Source organism: Podarcis erhardii (assembly GCF_964252035.2).
Source record: "Podarcis erhardii genome assembly, chromosome: 5".
Lineage (NCBI taxonomy): Eukaryota > Metazoa > Chordata > Lepidosauria > Squamata > Lacertidae > Podarcis > Podarcis erhardii.
This window is the reverse complement of record NC_138509.1, coordinates 3,811,982-3,832,819: the sequence shown is the minus strand read 5'-3', so window position 1 is coordinate 3,832,819 and position 20,838 is coordinate 3,811,982. Positions and strand designations below refer to the sequence as shown.

At 46.9% G+C, this 20,838-nt stretch overlaps 1 protein-coding gene across 3 annotated transcripts in view; it reads left to right on the top strand.

Annotated features, from left to right (window-relative positions):
• Positions 1-20,838, top strand: part of PRR5 (proline rich 5) — a 67,528-nt gene that overhangs the window by 8,445 nt on the left and 38,245 nt on the right. For all 3 annotated transcript variants that reach the window (XM_081861000.1, XM_081861002.1, XM_081861001.1), the window contains exon 2: positions 14,126-14,243. In XM_081861000.1, coding sequence (XP_081717126.1) covers positions 14,201-14,243 — 43 coding nt within the window. In that variant the 5' untranslated portion in view covers positions 14,126-14,200. The remainder of the gene's footprint in view (positions 1-14,125; positions 14,244-20,838) is intronic.

Sequence of the window (20,838 nt, the reverse complement as noted above, 5' to 3'; positions counted from 1 at the left end):
GGGTCGCGATTTGGTGCTTATGCACAAAGCGTGATTTAGTGCTTCTGCACATGTGCGAGCGCCGAAACCCGGAAGTAACCTGTTCCAGTACTTCCGAGTTCAGCGTGGTGCGCAACCCGAAACCCGAGGGATGACTGTAAACATGTATGATGTTGAGCTGCTAGTCACTAAAATATTATTTAATAGCCATTCTCATCAAATGAATTCGGCTCAATAGCTATGATTCAAGCTCTTTGACTACCATGTCTCAGTTTGGATTTGCACATATAAAGACAATTCTCTGTCAACATCCCCATGAACTGAAGAGATCAGCATTATTCATCTCTACATTTATGTTATTGAGTTAAGTTTGCTTCTTCCACTCTTATTTTCCCCTTTCCATAATTCAACAGGCAGCTGATGTACAGTGAAATCCCTATTTGTACTGTTAATTCTTCATCTCTACAAACTTAGCTGGGGAGGACTTATAAAAGTCTTGTACAACTAAACAGTCATTCCTCACTAAGGTGGAAAAGCAAACACAGAAATAAATTGCCTCAGTGTTATAGTTTTATAAAAATGCCTGTTAGTATAACCTGAAATATTGTAAATTCAAGAGAGTCTAAACAGATGGTTTGCATTTGTCATCTTAGCAGTAGCAAATTGCTTTGTTGTCTTACTCTTAGCTGATACCGAGAGGGAGGATCTTTCTGAAATATACTTAAATTGTTGTTGTTGTTTAGTCGTTTAGTCGTGTCCAACTCTTCGTGACCCCATGGACCAAAGCACGCCAGGCCCTCCTGTCTTCCACTGCCTCCCGCAGTTTGGTCAGACTCATGTTTGTAGCTTCGAGAACCCGTTCTTAACCTGAAACTGTTCTTAACCTGTAGCACCACTTTAGCTAATGGGGCCTCCCGCTGCCGCCGCGCCACTGCTGCGCAATTTCTGTTCCCATCCTGAAGCAAAGTTCTTAACACGAGGTACTATTTCTGGGTTAGCGGAGTCTGTAACCTGAAGCGTCTATAACCTGAAGTACCACTGTATGCCATGGGTAGCCATACCTGAATCTGGAAGGTGGATATATTTCTCTAGCTAAAGATCAGTGGCTTCGGCTGGAAGCTAGAGTCTGAAGTGCAAAGCGAGGGAGGGTATGGATCTGTTGAGCAGGCAAGGGCAGAAAGGTAGGCACCCCGTATATATATCTGGCCTGGCCAATCCCGTGGCTTTACACTGTGTGCAGATGGTAGGAACTAATGTAACACATCTGTTCTCTACTCTCTGTGTACAGAGGGCTCTGGAGTCTGACCATAAACTAAATGCATCTTCGCAAAATGAGCCTATCCCTGCGAATTCTGCCCTGGCATCATCCCTGTAGCAGAATAAATTCACTGCCAGGTAATGCTTTGACCTGCAAGATAATATTAGTAGGAACTGGTGTGACTGCTGTATGTGCTGAGCCTGTGAATGGGACTTTTGTACCCATTCACATAGCTAGGTGAGCTGCAGATTGATCTGGTTTTCTATGGGTTTCTCTTCCAAAGCAAAAGGCCATTAGTGGGTGGTTTGCTTTATAGCCCCAGTTCCACTGGCCAAGATTTTATGCACACGCAGACCCTTGGGTGTGCTCAGGTGGACTTGTGACCTTGAAGAGCAAATTTCCCCCCATGCCATATTGTAATCTGTTGCTTTAAAGTTTCTTTGGTTTCAGATTTACCCCACAGCGTAGGAGACTAGAAACCTGAACCGCCGCCCCCATTCCTGACTGGACGTGACTATCTTCAGATTCCCCTGGCCAGATTCTTTGTGTTTTACACGTAGCGGATGCTGTTCTTACTATGTATGAGAGCTAATGGCCTGGTTAATCTGTAACGGCAACCTCCTTTGTGAATCACGCTTCTCTGTGAGCACTGCTCCCTTGTGATTTCTCCAGTAACCCAATACAGCGGTACCTTGGTTTATGAACTTAATCTGTTCCAGAAGTCTGTTCTTAAACCAAAGCATTCTTAAACCAAGGCGTGCTTTCCCGTAGCAGTGGGGGACTCAATTTACAGATGGAACACACTCAACAGGAAGTGGAACATGTTCTTATTCCACGGCAAAGTTCACAAACCAAAACACGTACTTCTGGGTTTGCAGAGTTCTTAATCCAAGTTGTTCATAAACTAAGCTGTTCTTAAACCAAGGTACCACTGTATGTTCCTGGAATGCACAGCCAGTAGAAATGCATGTCTCCCATGTTGACCGATCACCTTGACAATAAACCACAGTTCGAGAGTTGAGAGAATCATGTTTCCTAACAGGGCACCCAGTTTCTCAACCAGTGGTTTTGCCACCTGTAGCCAAGACAAGGGTTTGGGGAAGCAGGGAGGGGTGGGGGTAAAAGCGATACAAGAACCTGGTTAGTCTTAGAATAAATTAAAGATACCTTGTGTGCTTGACAGGAACTTTGAGCGTCCTGCAAACTTCTCAGCAAGCAAAGCTAGCAATGTGTGGCTTTGGTTAAGATTGAAATTATGAGGTTACAGGGCAAAAGTGATATGGCAAAAAATTCAACAAAGGGGTATAAATCCAGGACCACATTCCTACAGGGTTTAATTCTCCCAGGGTCTATAGTCATTGCATATTTTATTCTATCATCGGGTTTTCAATAATTGCAGCTGCAGTTTTACCTCTGCAAACATTACAGGTTGCTGCTTTCTCAATAAAGTCTCCAGCATGTGTGACTATTTTTAAACAGGCCTTTGTGGTAACTAACTTGGCAACTTTCCAGGGTTTTTTCATGTGTCATGAAAGTGTTCATAGTGTTTGCACCTCCGTGAAAGTCAGCAGAGATGGAAAGATAACATGGGTGAAGGTGAATAGATCCTCTGCAAAGATAAGTGCATTTGCTCATCTTTTCCATGCCCGTAGCTGGGTTTTTCACACGCGAGCATTTATACTTGTTAATTAAGGTAGCTAGATGCATGTTAGTTTAGGGGCTTGTTCTTATTGCCTCTTTATTGCGAAAAATCATGGGAAATCTCCTTTTTCAAAATTATATGTGTAAAGAACAATATGCAAGAAGGATTGTTTTAAAAATAACATAATTAAAATAATTGATAATGTAAATTTTAAAATATATATATATAGCCCTTCCATAAAAATACAGCAAAGCGGTACGCGACATAAAAACAAAACATTACAATAAGATAAATTAAAGCATCGGTAACTACTGGTTGACAAAAACAATTTTGTCTTTCAAACGCCTGTCTAAATAATACCGTATTTTTCGCTCTTGCCGGAGGGGTTGCATGAGGCTATGGCACAAGCCAAGGCAGCAAGCGGGATGGATCCCGCTCACTGTTTTGGCTTCCTCTTTAGCCCTGTGCAACCTCTCCCTGCCAGAGGGACTGCGGGTGGCTCTCCTTGAAGCCTTCCGAGCGCAGCGCAAATTCCTGCTGTGCTCCTCAGGCTTCGGGTTCCTTTTGCTGAAGCCGGGAGAGCAAGACTCTCCTGGCTTCAGTGAAAGGAACCTGAAGCCTCCAGAACGCAGCAGGAACTTACGCTGCACTCTGAAGGCCTTCAGGCGGCTATCCCTGGTGCCTGGAGAGCGAGAGGGGTCGGTGCGCACTGACGCCTCTCGCTCTCCAGGCTTCAGAGAAAGCAATGTGAAACCTCCAGAGTGCGGAAGGAGCACTCCCTCTGTGCTTCGGAGGCTTAGCATTGCTATCGCTGAAGCCAAGGAGCCTGCATTCGCCCCATAGGACACACACACATTTGCTCTCAATTTTTGGAGGGTAAAAAGTGCGTCCTATAGAGTGAAAAATACAGTAGTTTTCAAAAGGTGCCTCAGAAATGGCAAGGATGATTTTTGCTGGACCTCTGTTGGCAAGGAGTTCTACATGGGAGGGTCTGTCACACTTAAAGGCTTGCTCCTTGGGAGAAGCTGACCTAAATTCAAGCACAGGGGGCAGGGGCAACATTGGGGTGTGTGTGAAAGCACCCCCCCCATCTTTCTTTGGAGGGAGCCGGGCGACCTCAATATTCCGCTGTCTGTGACGGACCTCGCTGGGCCTACGTGCGGCTGCTGGGGAAAGGGACCCTGGCTCTTCCCAGTGTTGTGCATGTGGCACTTGGGGCGTGCGGCTTGCACGGAGCTTGTGGTGCTTGAGCCACGTGGCATGCGCAGCCCACAGGGAGCATGGCGTAGAAATAGAAATGTCTTCAATTAATGGAAACCTTTAAAATGCCTTTGTCAGTTCTGCTCTCTGCTTGGGGCAGCGGTGCATGCAGGAATGCAAAATATAGACCATAACTGGTGTAAAAAGATTTCAAAGGACTATGCAGGCAAAGACTATGCAGAGAGCTGTTATCAGCTGAGCCTCCGTGTTTCATATTCCAAGACTTGGAATGTGAGGCACATTAAATGGTAATGATTACCTATTGAAGAATTATTTAAGAAGCCTTACATTATTAAATGAACCCACTGTATATTAATAACGGGAGGTGAACTAACAAAATAAAAATGATGGCTTACTCAGGCTTATGCACAGAAGAAAATAACGCTTCACATTTTCTCTTATCTTCATACTATACACCCTCTTTTGTTTTGTTTTTTAAATTAATTTTATTAAGGTTTATAGAGAAAAATAACCAAACCAAGACTTTTATACAAAAAACCCTGAAAGGCATGGCCGGGGGGGGGGCAGGAATAGAGAAGGAAAAAGAAATAATAACAAAAAGAACATGCAGACACAGAAATGTTAAGTATAATGGTTTAATTGACCCCAAAATGAGAATGCCAAAATGTGTGTTGGTGAAATGGTTTAACATGGGGATTTTCCATGGGGCTATATTAAAGCCAATGAGAGCCCTCTCAGCTGATTGTTCTCTGGTAGCTTACATGGGAGTGTTGCACTGGTCCATATAGTTGCAGGCTCATTTCCCCCACACTGCCTTCAAATTTTATATATCCAGGTTCTTGCATCTCATACCTTTGCAGGCCAACGTTGGCAGGTGGACAGTCTTCCTCTGTCCATTTTCCTCTGAAATCAAACCACGCAGCCAAAGGCACAGCATGGAATATTTCAACTGGAATAGGGCTGGTGGATGCGGCTTGGCCAAAACAGGCTTGTTAGGCCTGTGGGTCAGTGGTTCCCCACTGCTGGGTCAAGAAGCCTGCTTTCCTTGATCAGCCCCCCTTCCCTTTGAAGCTTCTCCATTCAAACAAACACAGCCAGGGTTGTGATCTTTGGTCTGCCACTATGATATTACTGTGAAAGTCCTTGATTGTCAGCAGCCGGAGTCAGGAGCAAGTCAGCAGTAAAAACACCAGTGTCTGGGAACTTAGCTCTTTATTCAAAGCAACCAAAACAGTGCAGGCCTGGAGATCCCAGCACCTCTTTCCAGTAAGTCTTGCCCCAGTGGAGCAGTTGCAAGGAGCCTTCCCAACACTTCCTAAGACTCCCCCCCCCCCCGTCCTTCCCAAGCAATCTCAGGGTCCTTCATCTTTTTGCTCTGCCCTTTTTGCTCTGTCTCTTTTTTGCTCTGCCCTTGTTTCTTTGAATGTTCTGGGAGACCAGGGCAGAGGCAAGCTGTTTGCAGCAGGAGGGGGAGATTCCCTGATTTCTTCAGCTGCTTCTCTGTCTCCTGGCCCCCGTCCTCATCTTCCTCAGAGTCAGGACTTCTCCATTCCCCAGACTCTTCCTGCTCACCTGTTTACCTCTTCTGACACCTCCTTCTCCCAGTCTGCCCCCTCTTTTTCCTCTGACCACTAACTGTCACCTCTTGGCTCTAAGCCTTCTTCCCCTGGGGGTTCCCTTGGGGATTCCCCAGCTGGTCGGTCCCCCCCCCCTCGCTCCTCTGCATCCAGCCAGTCCATGACATTGGTGCCTCTTTAGTTTATTGACAGCTGTACCAGCCAATCTGTTGTGTCTTCTGTGTAGCCATCTGTTGGTGTCATGAAGACAATGGGTTGACCTACACAGTCCTCGGTCTCATGTCTTGAGGAGCACATCCTCCACATCTGGGTATTCTGAGATAAGAGTGACAGGTGCACTGGGTTACCATAGCAACACCAGTGAGGTGTTGGTTCAGTAAATATGCCTATGTGTAGAGACAGGTATAATAGTCTCCAGGGCATTGCTTTCCTTATGTGCGTCCTCTCCTGTTGTCCCTGTCCTGCTTCAGGCCCTTTTGCTATCCTGTTTGCTGTCAGGATCTGACTCTGAATCTGGGAGAGTCAGGGGAAGAGGCTGCACAATTTACACAGCATTAGCTAGCATGTTGATAGTGTTAGTGGTTCTCTTTGTACATATGTATCTTTACTTCAAAGGCCAGAAGAACCATATCTAGGAGATAGCAGTGCTTAGTTTTATCTTGTGTCTGGAGACAATAAAGACTTTGCTACTTTGAACTGTGTGGGAGAGGAGTTTCTCCTTAACCAGGAACTCTGGAAGAAGCTGTCTGCTGGGAGCAGGAAATCTCTGGGGACTCGGCTGATATGAGGGGTGGTGAACTACCAGCTGACTTCCACAAGTCACCAGCACTAGCCCCCTTTCCTGCCTTCAGTTCAGTCTCCCTTTTGCATATCCTTAACAGCTGTCAGGGATGTGGCTGAATTGAATACCTGGGAAGAGACAGTCTCGAGATGAAGGAAAGCCTGTACAAAGGGAGACAGAGTCTGACTCTGGAAGCAAGAGTTTGCAGCCACAGTCAGAGCAGGAGTGGGATAGTTCAGCCCCCCTTTATCAAGTGTTCCCAGACTTGGAGAGCTCACAGGCAGAGGAAGGGGAGGAGATAGAAGACATTGAGGGGGTTGCTATGCAACCAGGAGGGAGACAGCATTTGGAGGAATTGTCATTTGATAGCGGGGGGTGGGGGGAATTCACCCACCTTCTCTTCAAACCAAAAGAACCGAAAGGGTTAAGATGCAACGGAAGTACAAAAGAGGAAGGACTGGACTTTGGTGCCCTACATGTTGTGATAGGGGCGGAGACTTAGAGTGGCCAACTTGTAGCTAATGGCAGGTCTGGCGCCACTCTCTGGATGTAAATTGTAAATAAACGTACATAAAACTGCCAGAGACCCGCTTGCCTGCCTGAGATCATTACAACAGCCCAGGGATTCTCCTGCACAGAAGATACAGCTTGTAACCAACCTTCAAGCAGATGAGACAGTCCATGTCTACCAATACACTGGCACAGGCATAGGCAAACCCGGCCCTCCAGATGTTTTGAGACTACAGTTTCCATCATCCCTGACCACTGGCCCTGTTAGCTAGGGATGGTGGGAGTTGTAATCCCAAAACATCTGGAGGGCCGAGTTTGCCTATGCCTGCACTGGCAGATCTGCCAGTGAAGGCCAGGTTCCCTGGCACTAGGTTAATAATAATAATAATAATAATATTTTTTTATTTATACCCTGCCCTCCCCAGCCAAGGCTGGGCTCAGAGCGGCTTACAAGCAATAATAAAAACAAGATGAATGATTACAACTTGAAAACAAAAATAAAATACAACATTAAAATAATGGAACATTAAAATATTAAAATGTAGCCTCATCGCAGGAGGAGAAGGAAAAGAAAAAAGAAAGAGAGGGAGGGAGGGAATCAAATTGGCTCCAAGCCAAAGGCCAGGCGTAACAACTCTGTCTTACAGGCCCTGCGGAAAGAAATCAGATCCTGCAGGGCCCTGGTCTCATGAGGCAGAGCGTTCCACCAGGCCGGAGTCAGAGTTGAAAAGGCCCTGGCTCTGGTTGAAGCCAATCTAACTTCCTTAGGGCCTGGGACCACTAGGGTGTTGTTATTTATGGACCTTGTGGCTCTCCGTGGGGCATACCAGGAGAGGCGGTCCTGTAGGTACGAGGGTCCTAGGCTGTGAAGGGCTTTAAAGGTCAAAAGCAGCAACTTAAATCTGACCCTGTACTCCACCGGGAGCCAGTGCAGCTTGAAAAGCACTGGGTGAATATGCTCCCATGGCAGAGACCCTGTGAGGAGCCTCGCTGCAGCATTCTGTACCCACTGGAGTTTCTGGGGCAGCTTCAAGGGCAGCCCCACGCAGAGCGAATTACAGTAGTCAAGCCTGGAGATGACCGTCGCATGGATCACTGTGGCCAGGTTGGGGCGGGAAAGGTAAGGGACCAACTGCTTGATGTGGCGAAGGTGGAAAAATGTCGCCTTGGCTGTTGCTGTAACTTGCGCCTCCATGGAAAGGGAGGCATCAAGGATTACACCCAAACTCTTAACGGAAGGCAATGGCACTAATTGGGCCCCCGCAAGAGAAGGGAGTTGGTCCCTCATCCCCATGCCATCCCGACCTAGCCATAGGACCTCTGTCTTTGAAGGATTTAGTTTCAATCGGCTCCCACGAAACCATCCAGCCACAGCTTCCAAGCATCTGGTCAGTGTGTTCGGGGCTGAGTCGGTGTGGCCATGCATCAGCAGATAGAGCTGAGTGTCATCAGCATATTGGTGACAGCCCAGCCCAAAGCTCCGGATAATCTGGGCAAGGGGGCGCATAAAGATGTTAAAAAGCTTCGGGGAGAGAATTGCGCCCTGCGGCACTCCACACACCAAGGAGTGGCACGACGACATTTCCCTCCCTAGTGCCACCCTCTGTCCCCGACTAGAGATAAAAGAGCACAGCCAGTTACGGGCTATGCCCTGTATCCCCACGTCTGCGAGGCGGTGGTCCAGAAGATCATGATCGACCATGTCAAAGGCTGCTGACAAATCTAAAAGGATCAGCAGTCCTGACCCGCCTCGATCCAGTTGTCTACGGAGATCATCTGTTAGGGCAACCAGAGCTGTCTCCGTCCCAAAACCAGGACAGAAACCAGACTGAAATGGATCTAATGCCGATGTTTCCTCCAGAAACCTACCAAGCTGTTCAGCAACCGCTCTCTCAATTACCTTACCCAGGTATGGAAGATTTGAAACTGGGCGGTAATTGGATAGGTCTAAGGGATCTAATGAAGTTTTCTTTAAGAGTGGACACACCACTACTTCCTTCAGTTCCCCTGGGAATGTCCCCGTGTCAAGGGACAAATCGATAATTTCAACCAGGGGGGTCCGCGCAACATCTGGACACTCCCTAATCAGCCAAGACACGGATCAAGGAGGCAGGTGGTGGGCCTACCAACTTGGAGGAATCTATCCACATCAGTAGGGAGTATCCGATCGAAATGGTCCAATGCTGGACCTGAAGTCAGTCGAGGGGCCTCCAGTTCAGTCACTGTATCTAAATTGGCAGGGAGGTCACGGCGGAGCAACAGGACTTTCTCCGCAAAAAAGCTCACGAATGCCTCACAGCTGTGGGTCAAATCTGTGCTTAAATTTGGTTGTCCTCCTAAGGACGTTATTGACCTAATTATTCTAAAAAGTTGTGCCGGGCGAGAGCTAGCGGATGCAATGGAAGCTGTGAAGTAAGATTTCTTAGCAGCTTTCATAGCCATCTCATAGGCTTTCATAAGCGTCCTATAAGATGTTCTTGAGGCTCCGTCACGAGTCCGTCGCCATACTCGCTCTAGCCGTCTGAGATCCCGCTTCATTTTCCAGAGCTCCTCAGTAAACCAAGGTGCCTGGTTTCGACGGGGTCGCAGAGGGCGCTTAGGCACGATCTCATCAATGGCTGCCAAGAGCCGGTTATTCCAGTCCTCAACAAGGTCATGTAATGAGTCGCCAGGAGGAGCAGGGTTCCTCAAGGCTTGTCGGAATCTATCAGGATGCATCAGTTTTCGCGGACGAGCCCAAATAGGTTCGCCACCCGAGCCGGGGAGGAGCGGGAAGTCAATCTTGGCTTTCAGAGCGTAGTGATCAGACCATGGCACTTCCACAGCAGGGAGCATGATCACATCTATGCCAGCCCCAAAGATCAGATCCAGCGTGTGGCCTGCTTGATGAGTGGGGCCCAAAACAAACTGGGAGAGCCCTAGTGTTGTCATGGAAGTCACTAGGTCCAGAGCCTGTGAGGAGGGAGCAGCATCGGCATGGACGCTGAAGTCTCCCCAAACCAGTAGGTTTGGGAACTCCAAGGCCCAGCCTGCCACCACCTCCAGCAGGTCTGACAGGGTGGCTGCAGGTGTGCTGGGTGGTCGGTACACCAGCCAGACAGCCAAGCTCTCCTTGGTGCCCCACACAAGACCAACACATTCAATGCCGGAGATCGCCGGTGATGGCATAGCTCTGAAAGAGCAATCCTCCCGGAATAACAATGCTACTCCTCCCCCCCGACCCACAGTCCACGATTGATGGAGGACAGAGAAACCTGGGGGTGTTATCTCATGTAGGGAGACTACTTTGCCTTCCCGTACCCAGGTCTCCGTCACGCAAGCCAGGTCAATCCCCTGCGAGACAAAAAAGTCACGCATGGTGGCGGTTTTGTTGCCTATGGACCTGGCATTGCACAGCACCAATGACGGAGGTGTGTAATCCTTGCTCTCCCTACCCTCATCCCTTGGGATGGGGCGTAGATTGGAAGGGGTTCGAGGATCACTGCATCTCGAAACCCTTCACCGATAGAGATATCTAGCCCCACCGCCATTCCTCCCTAGCCCTTCAATTGTGGAAATCCCAGATCCAATACTAGCCTCCCCAATAGATGGGTAACATCCCCTCAATAACAAGTCATCCTTGGGCCAGGACTCCTGGGTCAAAATGGTATGGGAAAGAGGTGGAGGTCTGATAGGGTAAGTATCCCTAGAAGATAAAACCCAACCAACCGCACCCCAAGCGGGGGGGGGGACAGTCCCATGGTGTTTCATTAACTGTCAATCCCCCCTCTCCCTCCTGGGTTAATTGGAGGGTTGTTGGTTCTATCTGTGGCTGTGGAAGTATTAATGAGGTATGTGTTATAAAATGTGGATCACTGGCCAACAAAGAGCCAGATTCGAATTCGAAAGATCTGTCCATCCTGTCTCGCCAGGAGTACAGTAGAGAAGGCTGATCACTCGGATAAGTTTTTGGAACATTAGGCAAAGGTCCAGATGTAGATTTGGTGCTGGATATCTCCAGATTGTCAGCAACATAGAGTTCTTTAGGTGTTGTTGCCATAGAAATGTCGGAGGCGCCAAATTCCTCATCTAATTTGGTGTCCTTTGAAAAGGGAACAGGGAGTTGCACTGATGTCTTTCTATGGGATAAAGAGCTGTTGGACGTCTTTAAATATTGTGCTCTAGGCTCTACTGTCCTTATATTTTGGGTAGAAATCTCAGTCTTTATACTCATTAGCCTCTTCTTCAGGTCTTGTAATTCTAGGCTTACAGAGTTCTTTTCTTCCTTCGGGCAATTAGTATTTCTAGTGTTGAGCTTGGTTTCCTTTATCCGCATTAGCTTTGACTCTATGCAAGGGACCAATTGCCCCCTAGTTTCGTCCTTAAATACCCTCACTGGGCGGAGAGAATGGAACCACCATAGGGTATCCTTTATCTCCATGAGTCGAGATGGGAGGGTTGATGACCTAAAGGTCATAAATAGGCGCATGGTGTTTCTCAAGGTAGGCAGGAAGTGGAAATTTTCTAGATCTACATTTCGGTAATGGTAATTCAGGAGCTGAGACAAGGACATAGTAATTTGTCTGTGGTTCAGTCACCTGTGAGTGTATCGGTGAATCTCAAGCATTATCTGGTTCGTTTGCAAGACTTGACAGGACCTCACTTCATCCATAGTTTGAGTTGGTGAGTTATTAACAGAGTCATTTCTTCTCATCCTTTTAAGCCCTTGGGCATTTAAAGGGGAGGAACTAGTATCCAATTGTTTCTCAATGTTAACTATTCTGGTGAGGATTTCATCCAGTCTTTGGAAAACCAGAACCATAGTTTCTGCAGACAACATGCAAATCTCTTGGTAGGGGAGCGTATCCCGAATTGGTTGAAAGCAGGCTCCTCTGATATCTTGTTCTAGAGGCCTGGGTGGGTCAGCGTTAGGAGTGGGCGGAATCCCTCCTGCTCCTGCTCTTGCCCTCTTGGACGGATTAGCTTTTTCTGGGAGGAGGGGGTTCGGGTCATTGACATCCTCCTTAAGGGGGGGGTGAGGTTCCCCCAACGTTGTTACTCACTGTTTGTTCTATTTGCTCCGTTTTCTCAGTTTCCTCAACCCGCTCTGTTTCTGAGCCAGGGCAGATGGCGTTGGCTCTCTGCCGATTCTTTGTTTTAGAGGAATTGTGAGTCTCAATAATGGTCTTCTGGCTCTTTGCACCTCGTTTTCTCCTTCCGGCAGGCATTCTCCGGAAGTTCCTCACAACAAAGCTCTCCTCAAATAGATCTTTTTGCTCTATGAGTGAATGAATGAGCTGCATTCAGGGACACAACTGAGGTGGAGGCCAACCTTTTCCCTTAGCATTGGGAGAGCCCAGAATTTGAAAATATAAGCTTATCTCTGTCTTTATAACCTTGCCTGTTTATGTGCAGGACTCTATCCACCTGAAGCGTGATGGGATGCTGGGAAGTGGCATTTAAAAAAAATATAAAGTTTTGTCAGCAGTGGGTCTGATATTATCAGCTTTCTTACTGTCAACTCAGTTACTGCTTAAGTGTCAGCTGATGATATTCAGTTGTTCCTTCACAAATCTGGCAGGCTTGACATCACCAAAACAGCTGTTTGACGGTAAATCTGTCATCCTAGAGACCTGTTGTTGCTGCTGCTTCTAATGCACAAGACCCCAGGAAAGGATTTCTTCAGCTCTTTTGTGCATGCCTAAGTCCAAGTAATGTGGAGGGTGGGGAGAGATCATAGAAATTTTGCGCCATCTGCTCCATAGACTAAGTGTGCAGCTGTTCAGCTAATGACAGTCTTGTGGAGATGCTCTACTAGATTGAATTCAAGACCCCTTGTCTATAGTGGGAGGAGAGTGGATGTGAGGAAAGCATCTTCTTCAAGGCCATTTCCTCCTCTGCAGTCCCTGAAAAGGAGAGGGTGTCCTTTGCAGCTAACCTGGAAAAGTTTCTGTCCCACATTAATGCCAGAGTAAAACCCTTGGGATTTCTAGATCTGTGCTCAGGATTGAGCCATTGTGGTTAATGGACCTAAGTTACTTATGCCCATTCTTTTCAGTAGGTCTGCTTTGAGCAGGACTAACATTAGATGCAACCACTGATTTCTGCCCTGGGGACAGTGAGTCTGTTGGTGAATATTAGTGGGTCTACTTTTGAATATCACTTTGTTGGATTGAAATTGAATGTAGCTGAACCTAACAGGGCTTGTATTTTGTGCCAAGTTTAACCATCACAGATGTAAGCCATGCTGGCAAAGGAAGAATCAAGACTGCGCTTTAACGCTCCCGGTTGTTCCTTTGCAGCTGTTACTGTACTGTACCTGCCTCATACCTGATGTCATATAGGTGGTCCTTGGGGGAAAACTGGAACTGCTGGTTGGTCTAATTTGAGCCACAGACCAGAGATTCCTCAACTGTGAGTTGAAGCTGGTAGACTTAGTTTTCAGGTACATTTGGAAATGTTTGTTGTGTCTTTCCTGTGGCCTTGGGCACATTCTCTCACCCTCAGCCTTACTGCTGCAACTTGTGGATAACAACTCAAACCTACCTTACAGGATGGCTATATGATCCCTGGGATAATGTATAGGAAGTGCTTTGAACGCTCAAAAATAACACAAATGCTGCTGGTGGTGGTGTTAACATCAGAATCATTAGGTGTGTACATGGAATACTTTACCCAGGAAAGACTATCTGCCATCAGCTTTTACATGCTTTTGGCACCAGGTCAAGACATACCTTTTCTCCCAGCCTTTTGACTGTTTGTGATAACACCTGGAGTGGGGGGGGGGTGGATCTGGATGTGTGTCTTTAGGAGGAGGGGGGGGTATTGTTTATCATTTAACTTTATGGTTGCTTTTCTGTTGTGCCTGTAAGTTCCCTAGAAATGCTTTGTATTTGGCAAATTATAAGTAATAATAATAGTATCTTACGGAGTGAAAGAGGACAGATCACTGTCCCAAGGAGCTTGCAATCTAAAATTCATTACAAGAGAAACGATAGTGGAAGGGAGCTTGGTAGAGGCAGGGGTAAACAGGCAAGTGATATACAGTTGTTTTGGTTGCAGGTATGGGCTGAGTTACAGATCAGGGTTCAGAAACAAAGTAGTTGGGCAAAGGCTCAAAGGTATGTCATTAGCAAGTGAATTTTCTGCAGTGTAACATGTTAAATCTTCTCTTGCAGAGCTACGTTGCTTCATGCAACTTCTTTAGACTCCCAGAAATCTTGTGACATGGATATAGTGAACGACTACATTTTATGATCACTTCAATTCAGTCCCTTGCTCTGAACTCTTCAGCAGGTAAGTTGTTTCTTAAAGTTCTGATGCAGTTTATTCAGATGTGATGCTCCTGAGAGGAGCTTTGTATTTGTGCAGGGACAGCCCAACTCTGTAAGCAGCAGAATTCTGTCTTGGGGGTTCCAGGAAAATGATAATCCTCTCGGGGGCACCATTTTCCACCTGCCCCCAAACCTTTGGACATGATGGCCTGTAGTGTGCAAGCAGCTGCCCTGATTGCAGCCCTTCTTGCAAGCACATACAGAGGTACCTCGGGTTAAGAACTTAATTCATTCTGGAGGTCCATTCTTAACCGGAAACTGTTCTTAACCTGAGATACCACTTTAGTTAATGGGGCCTCCCGCTGCTGCTGCTGCACAATTTCTGTTCTCATCCTGAAGCAAAGTTCTTAACCCCAGGTACTATTTCTGTGTTAGCAGAGTCTGTAACCTGAAGTGTATGTAACCTGAAGCATATGTAACCCGAGGTACTACTGTAAATGGAATGAATTGATCTATTTTTTTCTTTCTGCCTTTGTATTCTACCCAATAACAACATGTCATCCGGGTGGCTTACAGGAAATGACAAATTCATTCCCCATAAAATAAAAGCAATAGTCCTAAAATCTTAAGGGCAGCATAAAGCCAGCGGCAGAGTGACAGTCTCTTCCCTTCAGAATTGGAAAAGGAGCTGCAGCCAGGAGAAAATAGAATGGCAAAATGCATTGTTGCCTCCAGCAGCAGAGTATCAAGAGCCAGCCTGCATGGTTGAAAGGAGGGTCCAGGATGTAGCCGGACTTTCAAAAATGCCTCAGCTCCTGCTTTTGAGCTAGCAGGACACACCTGCACAACTTGTGACTCACCATGCTGAGCAGATACAGCAAATGCACGATGCCTGCTAGTAAATCTGTTTTGGCTCTTTTCCTGGGGCTGCATATGTGGGGCCGGAATGTGTGTGTTGGCAGGGCACGGTATATGTCACTGGGGGGCTGTATCCGTCTTGATGGGTCACGAGTTGGGCGGACCTGCATTAGGGAATGGCAGAATGAACACTTTTGTGTGGTTTGCTGCCCCTCAATCTCTGCCTCAGACCTGACCTCTGTGCCTGTAGGTATAGGGCAGTATGCAAATTACAACAACAACAACAACACTGATGTAAACATTTACTACTGTTGTGAATGGAGATATGCCAAAAAAAAAAAAGAAGAATAAAATGTCAGATAATTTTCCTTTTTGCCCTGCCCCATCCTACAGATTCTCTAAAAATTCTGCACTGGGTGGCTTTTTCTTTCTTTCTTTTTGCTGGCTACCCCACTACACCAGCCCAACATGATTTGGGGTGTCGTGGGTCATACAGCTTGGCCGGATGCTGACACAGTGGTTTCTGCTTCTGCTGCTAAACAGTCTCACTCCCCCAAAAAACTGTTGGAAAATTTATTCTCCACCCCTCTCGCCCACAAATTCCCTGAGAATATTAATCAAAGTAACACCCTCAATTTCACTACCGAAATAGTAGGATAGATAATTTGGGGAGACAATTTTCTCTCACCTCTAGCATGAATGCCTTGGCAAGTGGAGCACAGCTAATTTTTTATTTTATTTTTTAAAAGCAGAATAGAGGCTGCTTTGGATAACAAATGCAGTACTTTACACTTTAAGAAAAGATTCTTTTTGTTGCCCGAGCGACTTTGGTTCCTGAAACCAGCTCCATATTTCTGATAGTTTTCATGAGCAGTGCAAACCTAACAGGGCTTAGTTGTTGTTTTCAAAAGTTTCTTGGTGTTCGTCTGCTTCATGATGTAACTTCCCAAAACATGTCTATGTGTGCATGTCTTTGCCTTGAGCAGAGTGTGACACAGAATTATGTGTAGTGACCCTAGACTCTATTTTCTGTTCCAGTTCTAAACTGTGGCAATCTACAACCTATTCTCAAAGGGCGGAATTCATTGTCACACTATTACAATTGTTCCATCAGTGCATGCGTTTTAGCTTGCCAGGTGAAACTCTTCAAGGCTGGGGAAACCCAGCCAGATTGGTGGGGTATAAATAAAAAAAATATATAATTATAAGAGAGTTTCACTTGCCATTACTGATATTTTTAATTAAGAAATCCCTGTAAGTTTCCAACAGTTGCCTGGACCCTAGCTGGAAAACTTCTAAGCTAAAATGGCATTTTCACAGTAAGAGATAAATGGCCTTGACTTACTAAGAGTTCCAAGGCTGCACTGACACAATACACGCATTATTATGCCACTTTAACAGCCATGGCTTCCCTCAAATAACTCTGGGAACTGTAGTTGGTTGCGGCTGCTGAAAGTTGTTAGGAGAGCCCTCAATTCCCCAAGTTCCATAGGAAGAGAGATTGATTGTATCTCTGTGAGGTGCTTGATAGTGTTCTGGATGTTTGGTGTGGGTGCAGCCTAAATCCCGAAGGGGCTCTGTGCTCAGAGAAGGCTCCCCTCTTCTTGCAGGGTATGGACAGTGGAAGACGGGGCTTTGAAGGGATACAAGGGGCAGCGTGTTTGACCCTGTGCTCTGGATAATACTGAAATGGTTGTCCTCCAAAAAATACATGCATACAGTTTGCTGTTTTCCCTTCTTAGATACACAGAAGTGAGAACCCCAGTTCTTGGTCTCTTTTGTGCGTTTTAAAAAGAAGGGCACCAATTTACACACGCGTGCTTTCCACAACTGATGTGGCATATGCGCGTCAATGCTGTTTTGTTTCTCCCCCTCCACCCCATACTTTGCTGCAACACAGCGCAGAAAGATAGCTGCCTCGTTACCTAGGCGATGTGAGACTTCTTCTCTCTCTTCCTGCACTGCTCTGCAGGCTGCGAGGCTTCCTTTTTGCCATCTGCAGAGGGGGTGGGGAGTTACTGGGATTGCTTGCCAGCCTATCAGATCCCCCCCCCCCCTTACTGGCTTCCACAACAGGAAGCATTACATTTGTTAATGTTTCACTAGGCTGGGGAGCAAGAGAAATGGGAGACCTTTGGAGTGTGGCTCTGGGAAGCAGAGGAGTTGCGAACACTCTTGCTGCCTTTCAGCCAGACATTTGGCAGCCTGGGGAGGGGGAGAAAGTGAGGGTGTTGTGGGAGAAGCCTGTGCACTGGGATGGGGGCAGGGAGCCATGAGGGAGGGGAGAAGAGACTTCAGGTGGAAGGCCAGACTGGATGTCCTGTCCCTGACTTTGTTGTTAGCACTTTTCTGTCTCAGGAAACAATGGAGTGTGCCTCCAGGGATGAAGTTGAGTCACTGTGTTTGCAGCACCAAAGTGACCTCCCTGGGGCACAAGCCTGGGCAGCGTGTCTGGAGGTCCTGGGCTGCCCAGATGACAAGACCCCCCCCCCATACACATTTGGCCTTGCTGATGTGGTTCAAAGGAAAGCGGAGCAAGGCCTTTGGCACCAGCTTGGTGGCAGGAGTTGCTGGGATTTGTGTTGGGTTTACTCCTTAGCCTTTTCTTCTCCCAAAGATGTCCCACAAGGCAGTGGGTACGGATTTCCTCTCGGGATTTACTTTCTCTCATGAATGAGTATGGCCACAAGGTAGCAGAGGTTTAGGATTAGTTTTCCTTCTCCTAGATGGGCCACCTCCCCAGGTGGATGAGCCCCACCTGCCCCTCACTTCCCTCTAGAGCACATGCAGAAAGCGCCCTCTTTACCCTTCGCCCCACTTTTGTCTCATCCGCTCAATTCGCGGGAGCCTGACTTTGCATGCAGGGGAAGCCCTTAACTCACTAAGGGTTTGAGACCCACCTGCTGCCCTGAAGGGTCTTTGGAGTATTGCACACTCTGGTTTAGGCCAGGCTCAGTTGGATATGGAACTCTGGGTTGCAACCAGAGTAATGGCAACAGCAGGTGGGTGGTCAGGCCTAGGTAGGTTGTACATGGCTCAGTGTTAGAACATATGGTGAGAGTTGCTTTGCAGCTCTATTGAGCTCCTATGTCAACGGCTAGCAGGGCCTTGGGGGTGAGCACTATGGGGAGAAGATGATCCTGGGGTGAATTGTAGGCCCCACTGTTGGAAGGGAGAGAATCAGAGACCAGTGATGGGGAAGGGGGGGCAAGTACCCCTTGACTTGCCCATGCCCTTACCCCCAAAACTCATCCCGCATTGCCAACACTACTTCTAGGGAATAGAAGGCGCATGAGAGTGAGATAGTCTCCATGTACTCAGAGGAAAAGGAGGGTTGAGTGCCCTGCAGGGGGGAGGGCAATTATCAGAGGCACCACCCCCATCCCCTTGATTCTGAAGGAGTGAGAAACCCAGGCAGCAAAGGGGGCAATGGCCAGTAACAGAATGCCCCTCCCTCACCCACTTTGCTATATGGGGATGGGACAGAGACAGTGCACAAGGTTGGTTCAACTTTCTTAAAGCTGAAACATAATTTGGCAGCTAGGGTAGTGAAAAAGAAGGTTAGCCTGGCATGGATTTTGGTCTTTCAAATTTCAGTGGCACCTGTGCGAGGCCAGAATTCGGCACCCCTCGCCTCTCACCTCTCCACATGAGGTTCGGAGGGTGGCAGCACAAGAATGGGCCTTCTCTGTAGTGGCTCCCTGTCTGTGGAATGCTCTCCCCAGGGAGGTTCGATTGGCGCCTTCATTATATATTTTAGGTGCCAGGCGATAAAAAATTCTCTTCAACCAGGTCTTTGGCTGATTAACATTCTACCACCTTTTAAATGTGTTTGTGGGAAGGGAGGGTTGTTGTTTGCTGTTTTGTTTTAATTATTTACTTGTGTTTTTATCCTTTGTGTTATTCTATGAACCACCCTGAGATATTATGATGATGGGCAGTAGATAAATTAAACAAACAAACAATCTAAAGAAACTCTTAATTGGTGTCTGACGAGGCTGATCAAGCTGAGCCTTAATCCAGACATGACTGAGGCAGAAGATGGATTAGGGAACAGGAATTCAACAACTGCTAGATGGGGTCTCCTTGAATATTCGGGCTCACAGTTCGGGTGTATTCCTGGATTCTGACAGTGGCCAGGAACGCATTTGCCCAATGATGGCTCATGCACCAACTGCAAGATGCTGGATCTGGCCACAATGTTGTATGGCTTAGTTACATCCTGACTGGACCACTGCAGCGCATTCTATATGAGGTGGCCTTTGAAGAGTGTTCAGAAGCTTCAGCTGGCCCCAAACACTGCAGCCAGACTGCTGACAGGGACCAGGTACAGGGACCATATTACTTCCCAGTTAAAACAACGTCACTGGCTACTGGTCCATTTCTGGGCACAATTCAAAGTGAGCTATAAAGCCCTATATGGCCCAGACAACCTGAAATATTGTATCTCCCTAGACGTACCTGGCCAAGTGTGGAGATCGTTAGGGTGGTCACCTTCTCTTCTCAACATCAGCGGCACAGTTGGTGGTGACATGAGAGGCGGGCTTTTTTTTGGCTGCGCCCATATTATAGAATTATCTCCATCTTTGCTATCATCCTACCAGCAGGAAATGCCTTCTAAATTCAGACAGGTCTTCGGAAATTGTGAGTTGAGGTCTTCTGTATTGGATGCCACCAGCCATCTAAGATGAAGATCTTCTGCCCCAAGAAACAGGACTTATTCAATGGTGACGCACCCATTATGGAATTTCCTCAAGAGATGTTCCAACAGGCCTTTCTGCATTCTTAGTAGTGGGTTTTCTTTTCTAAACCGTAGCTTTTTTCCTGTGATACTGCTGCATCAAAATTGTGTTTACGGTTGCTTTTATGTTAAGCTTCTTTGAGGGTCATATGGCGGGTTAAGAGGCCTATAAATTTACATATAAAGTGGTTGGGTGTCCAAAATTTATACTGCTTAATTTGAAAAAAACATTATTGATAAAAGCAGATATTTAAAATATTCAAAAGGTGATTAAAATCAACAGTAGCTAGCACAAAATAAAACATGTAAACTCCATATGCCTGCGTAGGCTTGCCTAAAGAAAACTGTTTTAAGCAGGCAGTGGAGTTTCCTGCCTGATGTCAATAAGCAGTGAGTTCTGAAGTGCAGATGCTGCTACATTAAAATATTGACTTCCTACAAGCATGGAATGAATATTATGTGGCACCTGTAAGTGTGCCAGTTTTTGCATTGCCGGGGCTTGGGCTAGATGACCAGTGACTGAGCCCAACTCTGTGATTCCATGTTTCTGTTAAAGTGGTCAAGTGGGCTTGTCTGAGGTAAAGCAACCCCTCAGGTAAACTGGTTGCTTTATGTACGCCTTCAACTTGGCCTGTTATCAAAGAGTTCAGATCTCTTGAGTAGAGGTGTTATATGATGTCAGGGTCCCATTCTGCCCTAGCAGGAGTCCTTGCACTGCCTTCTGCTGACACATCACATTAGTTGAATCTGGCCCAGAAGACTCATACACTCAGTATACTCTCGAGATACATTGAAATGTACTCTTCATTTTCTCGGTGCTGAGAGCCTATAACAATTCAAGTGTATATAATTTCTCATGTTGAAAGGTGTGGGTTTTTCAGTGGGTCTCAGTTGCTTCAAAGCCATCCTTCCAGTAGAGGGAGGCATTTCCACAAGAAACCCTAAACCTGATACAGTGGTGCCCCGCAAGACGAATGCCTCGCAAGACGAAAAACCCACTAGACGAAAGGGTTTTCCG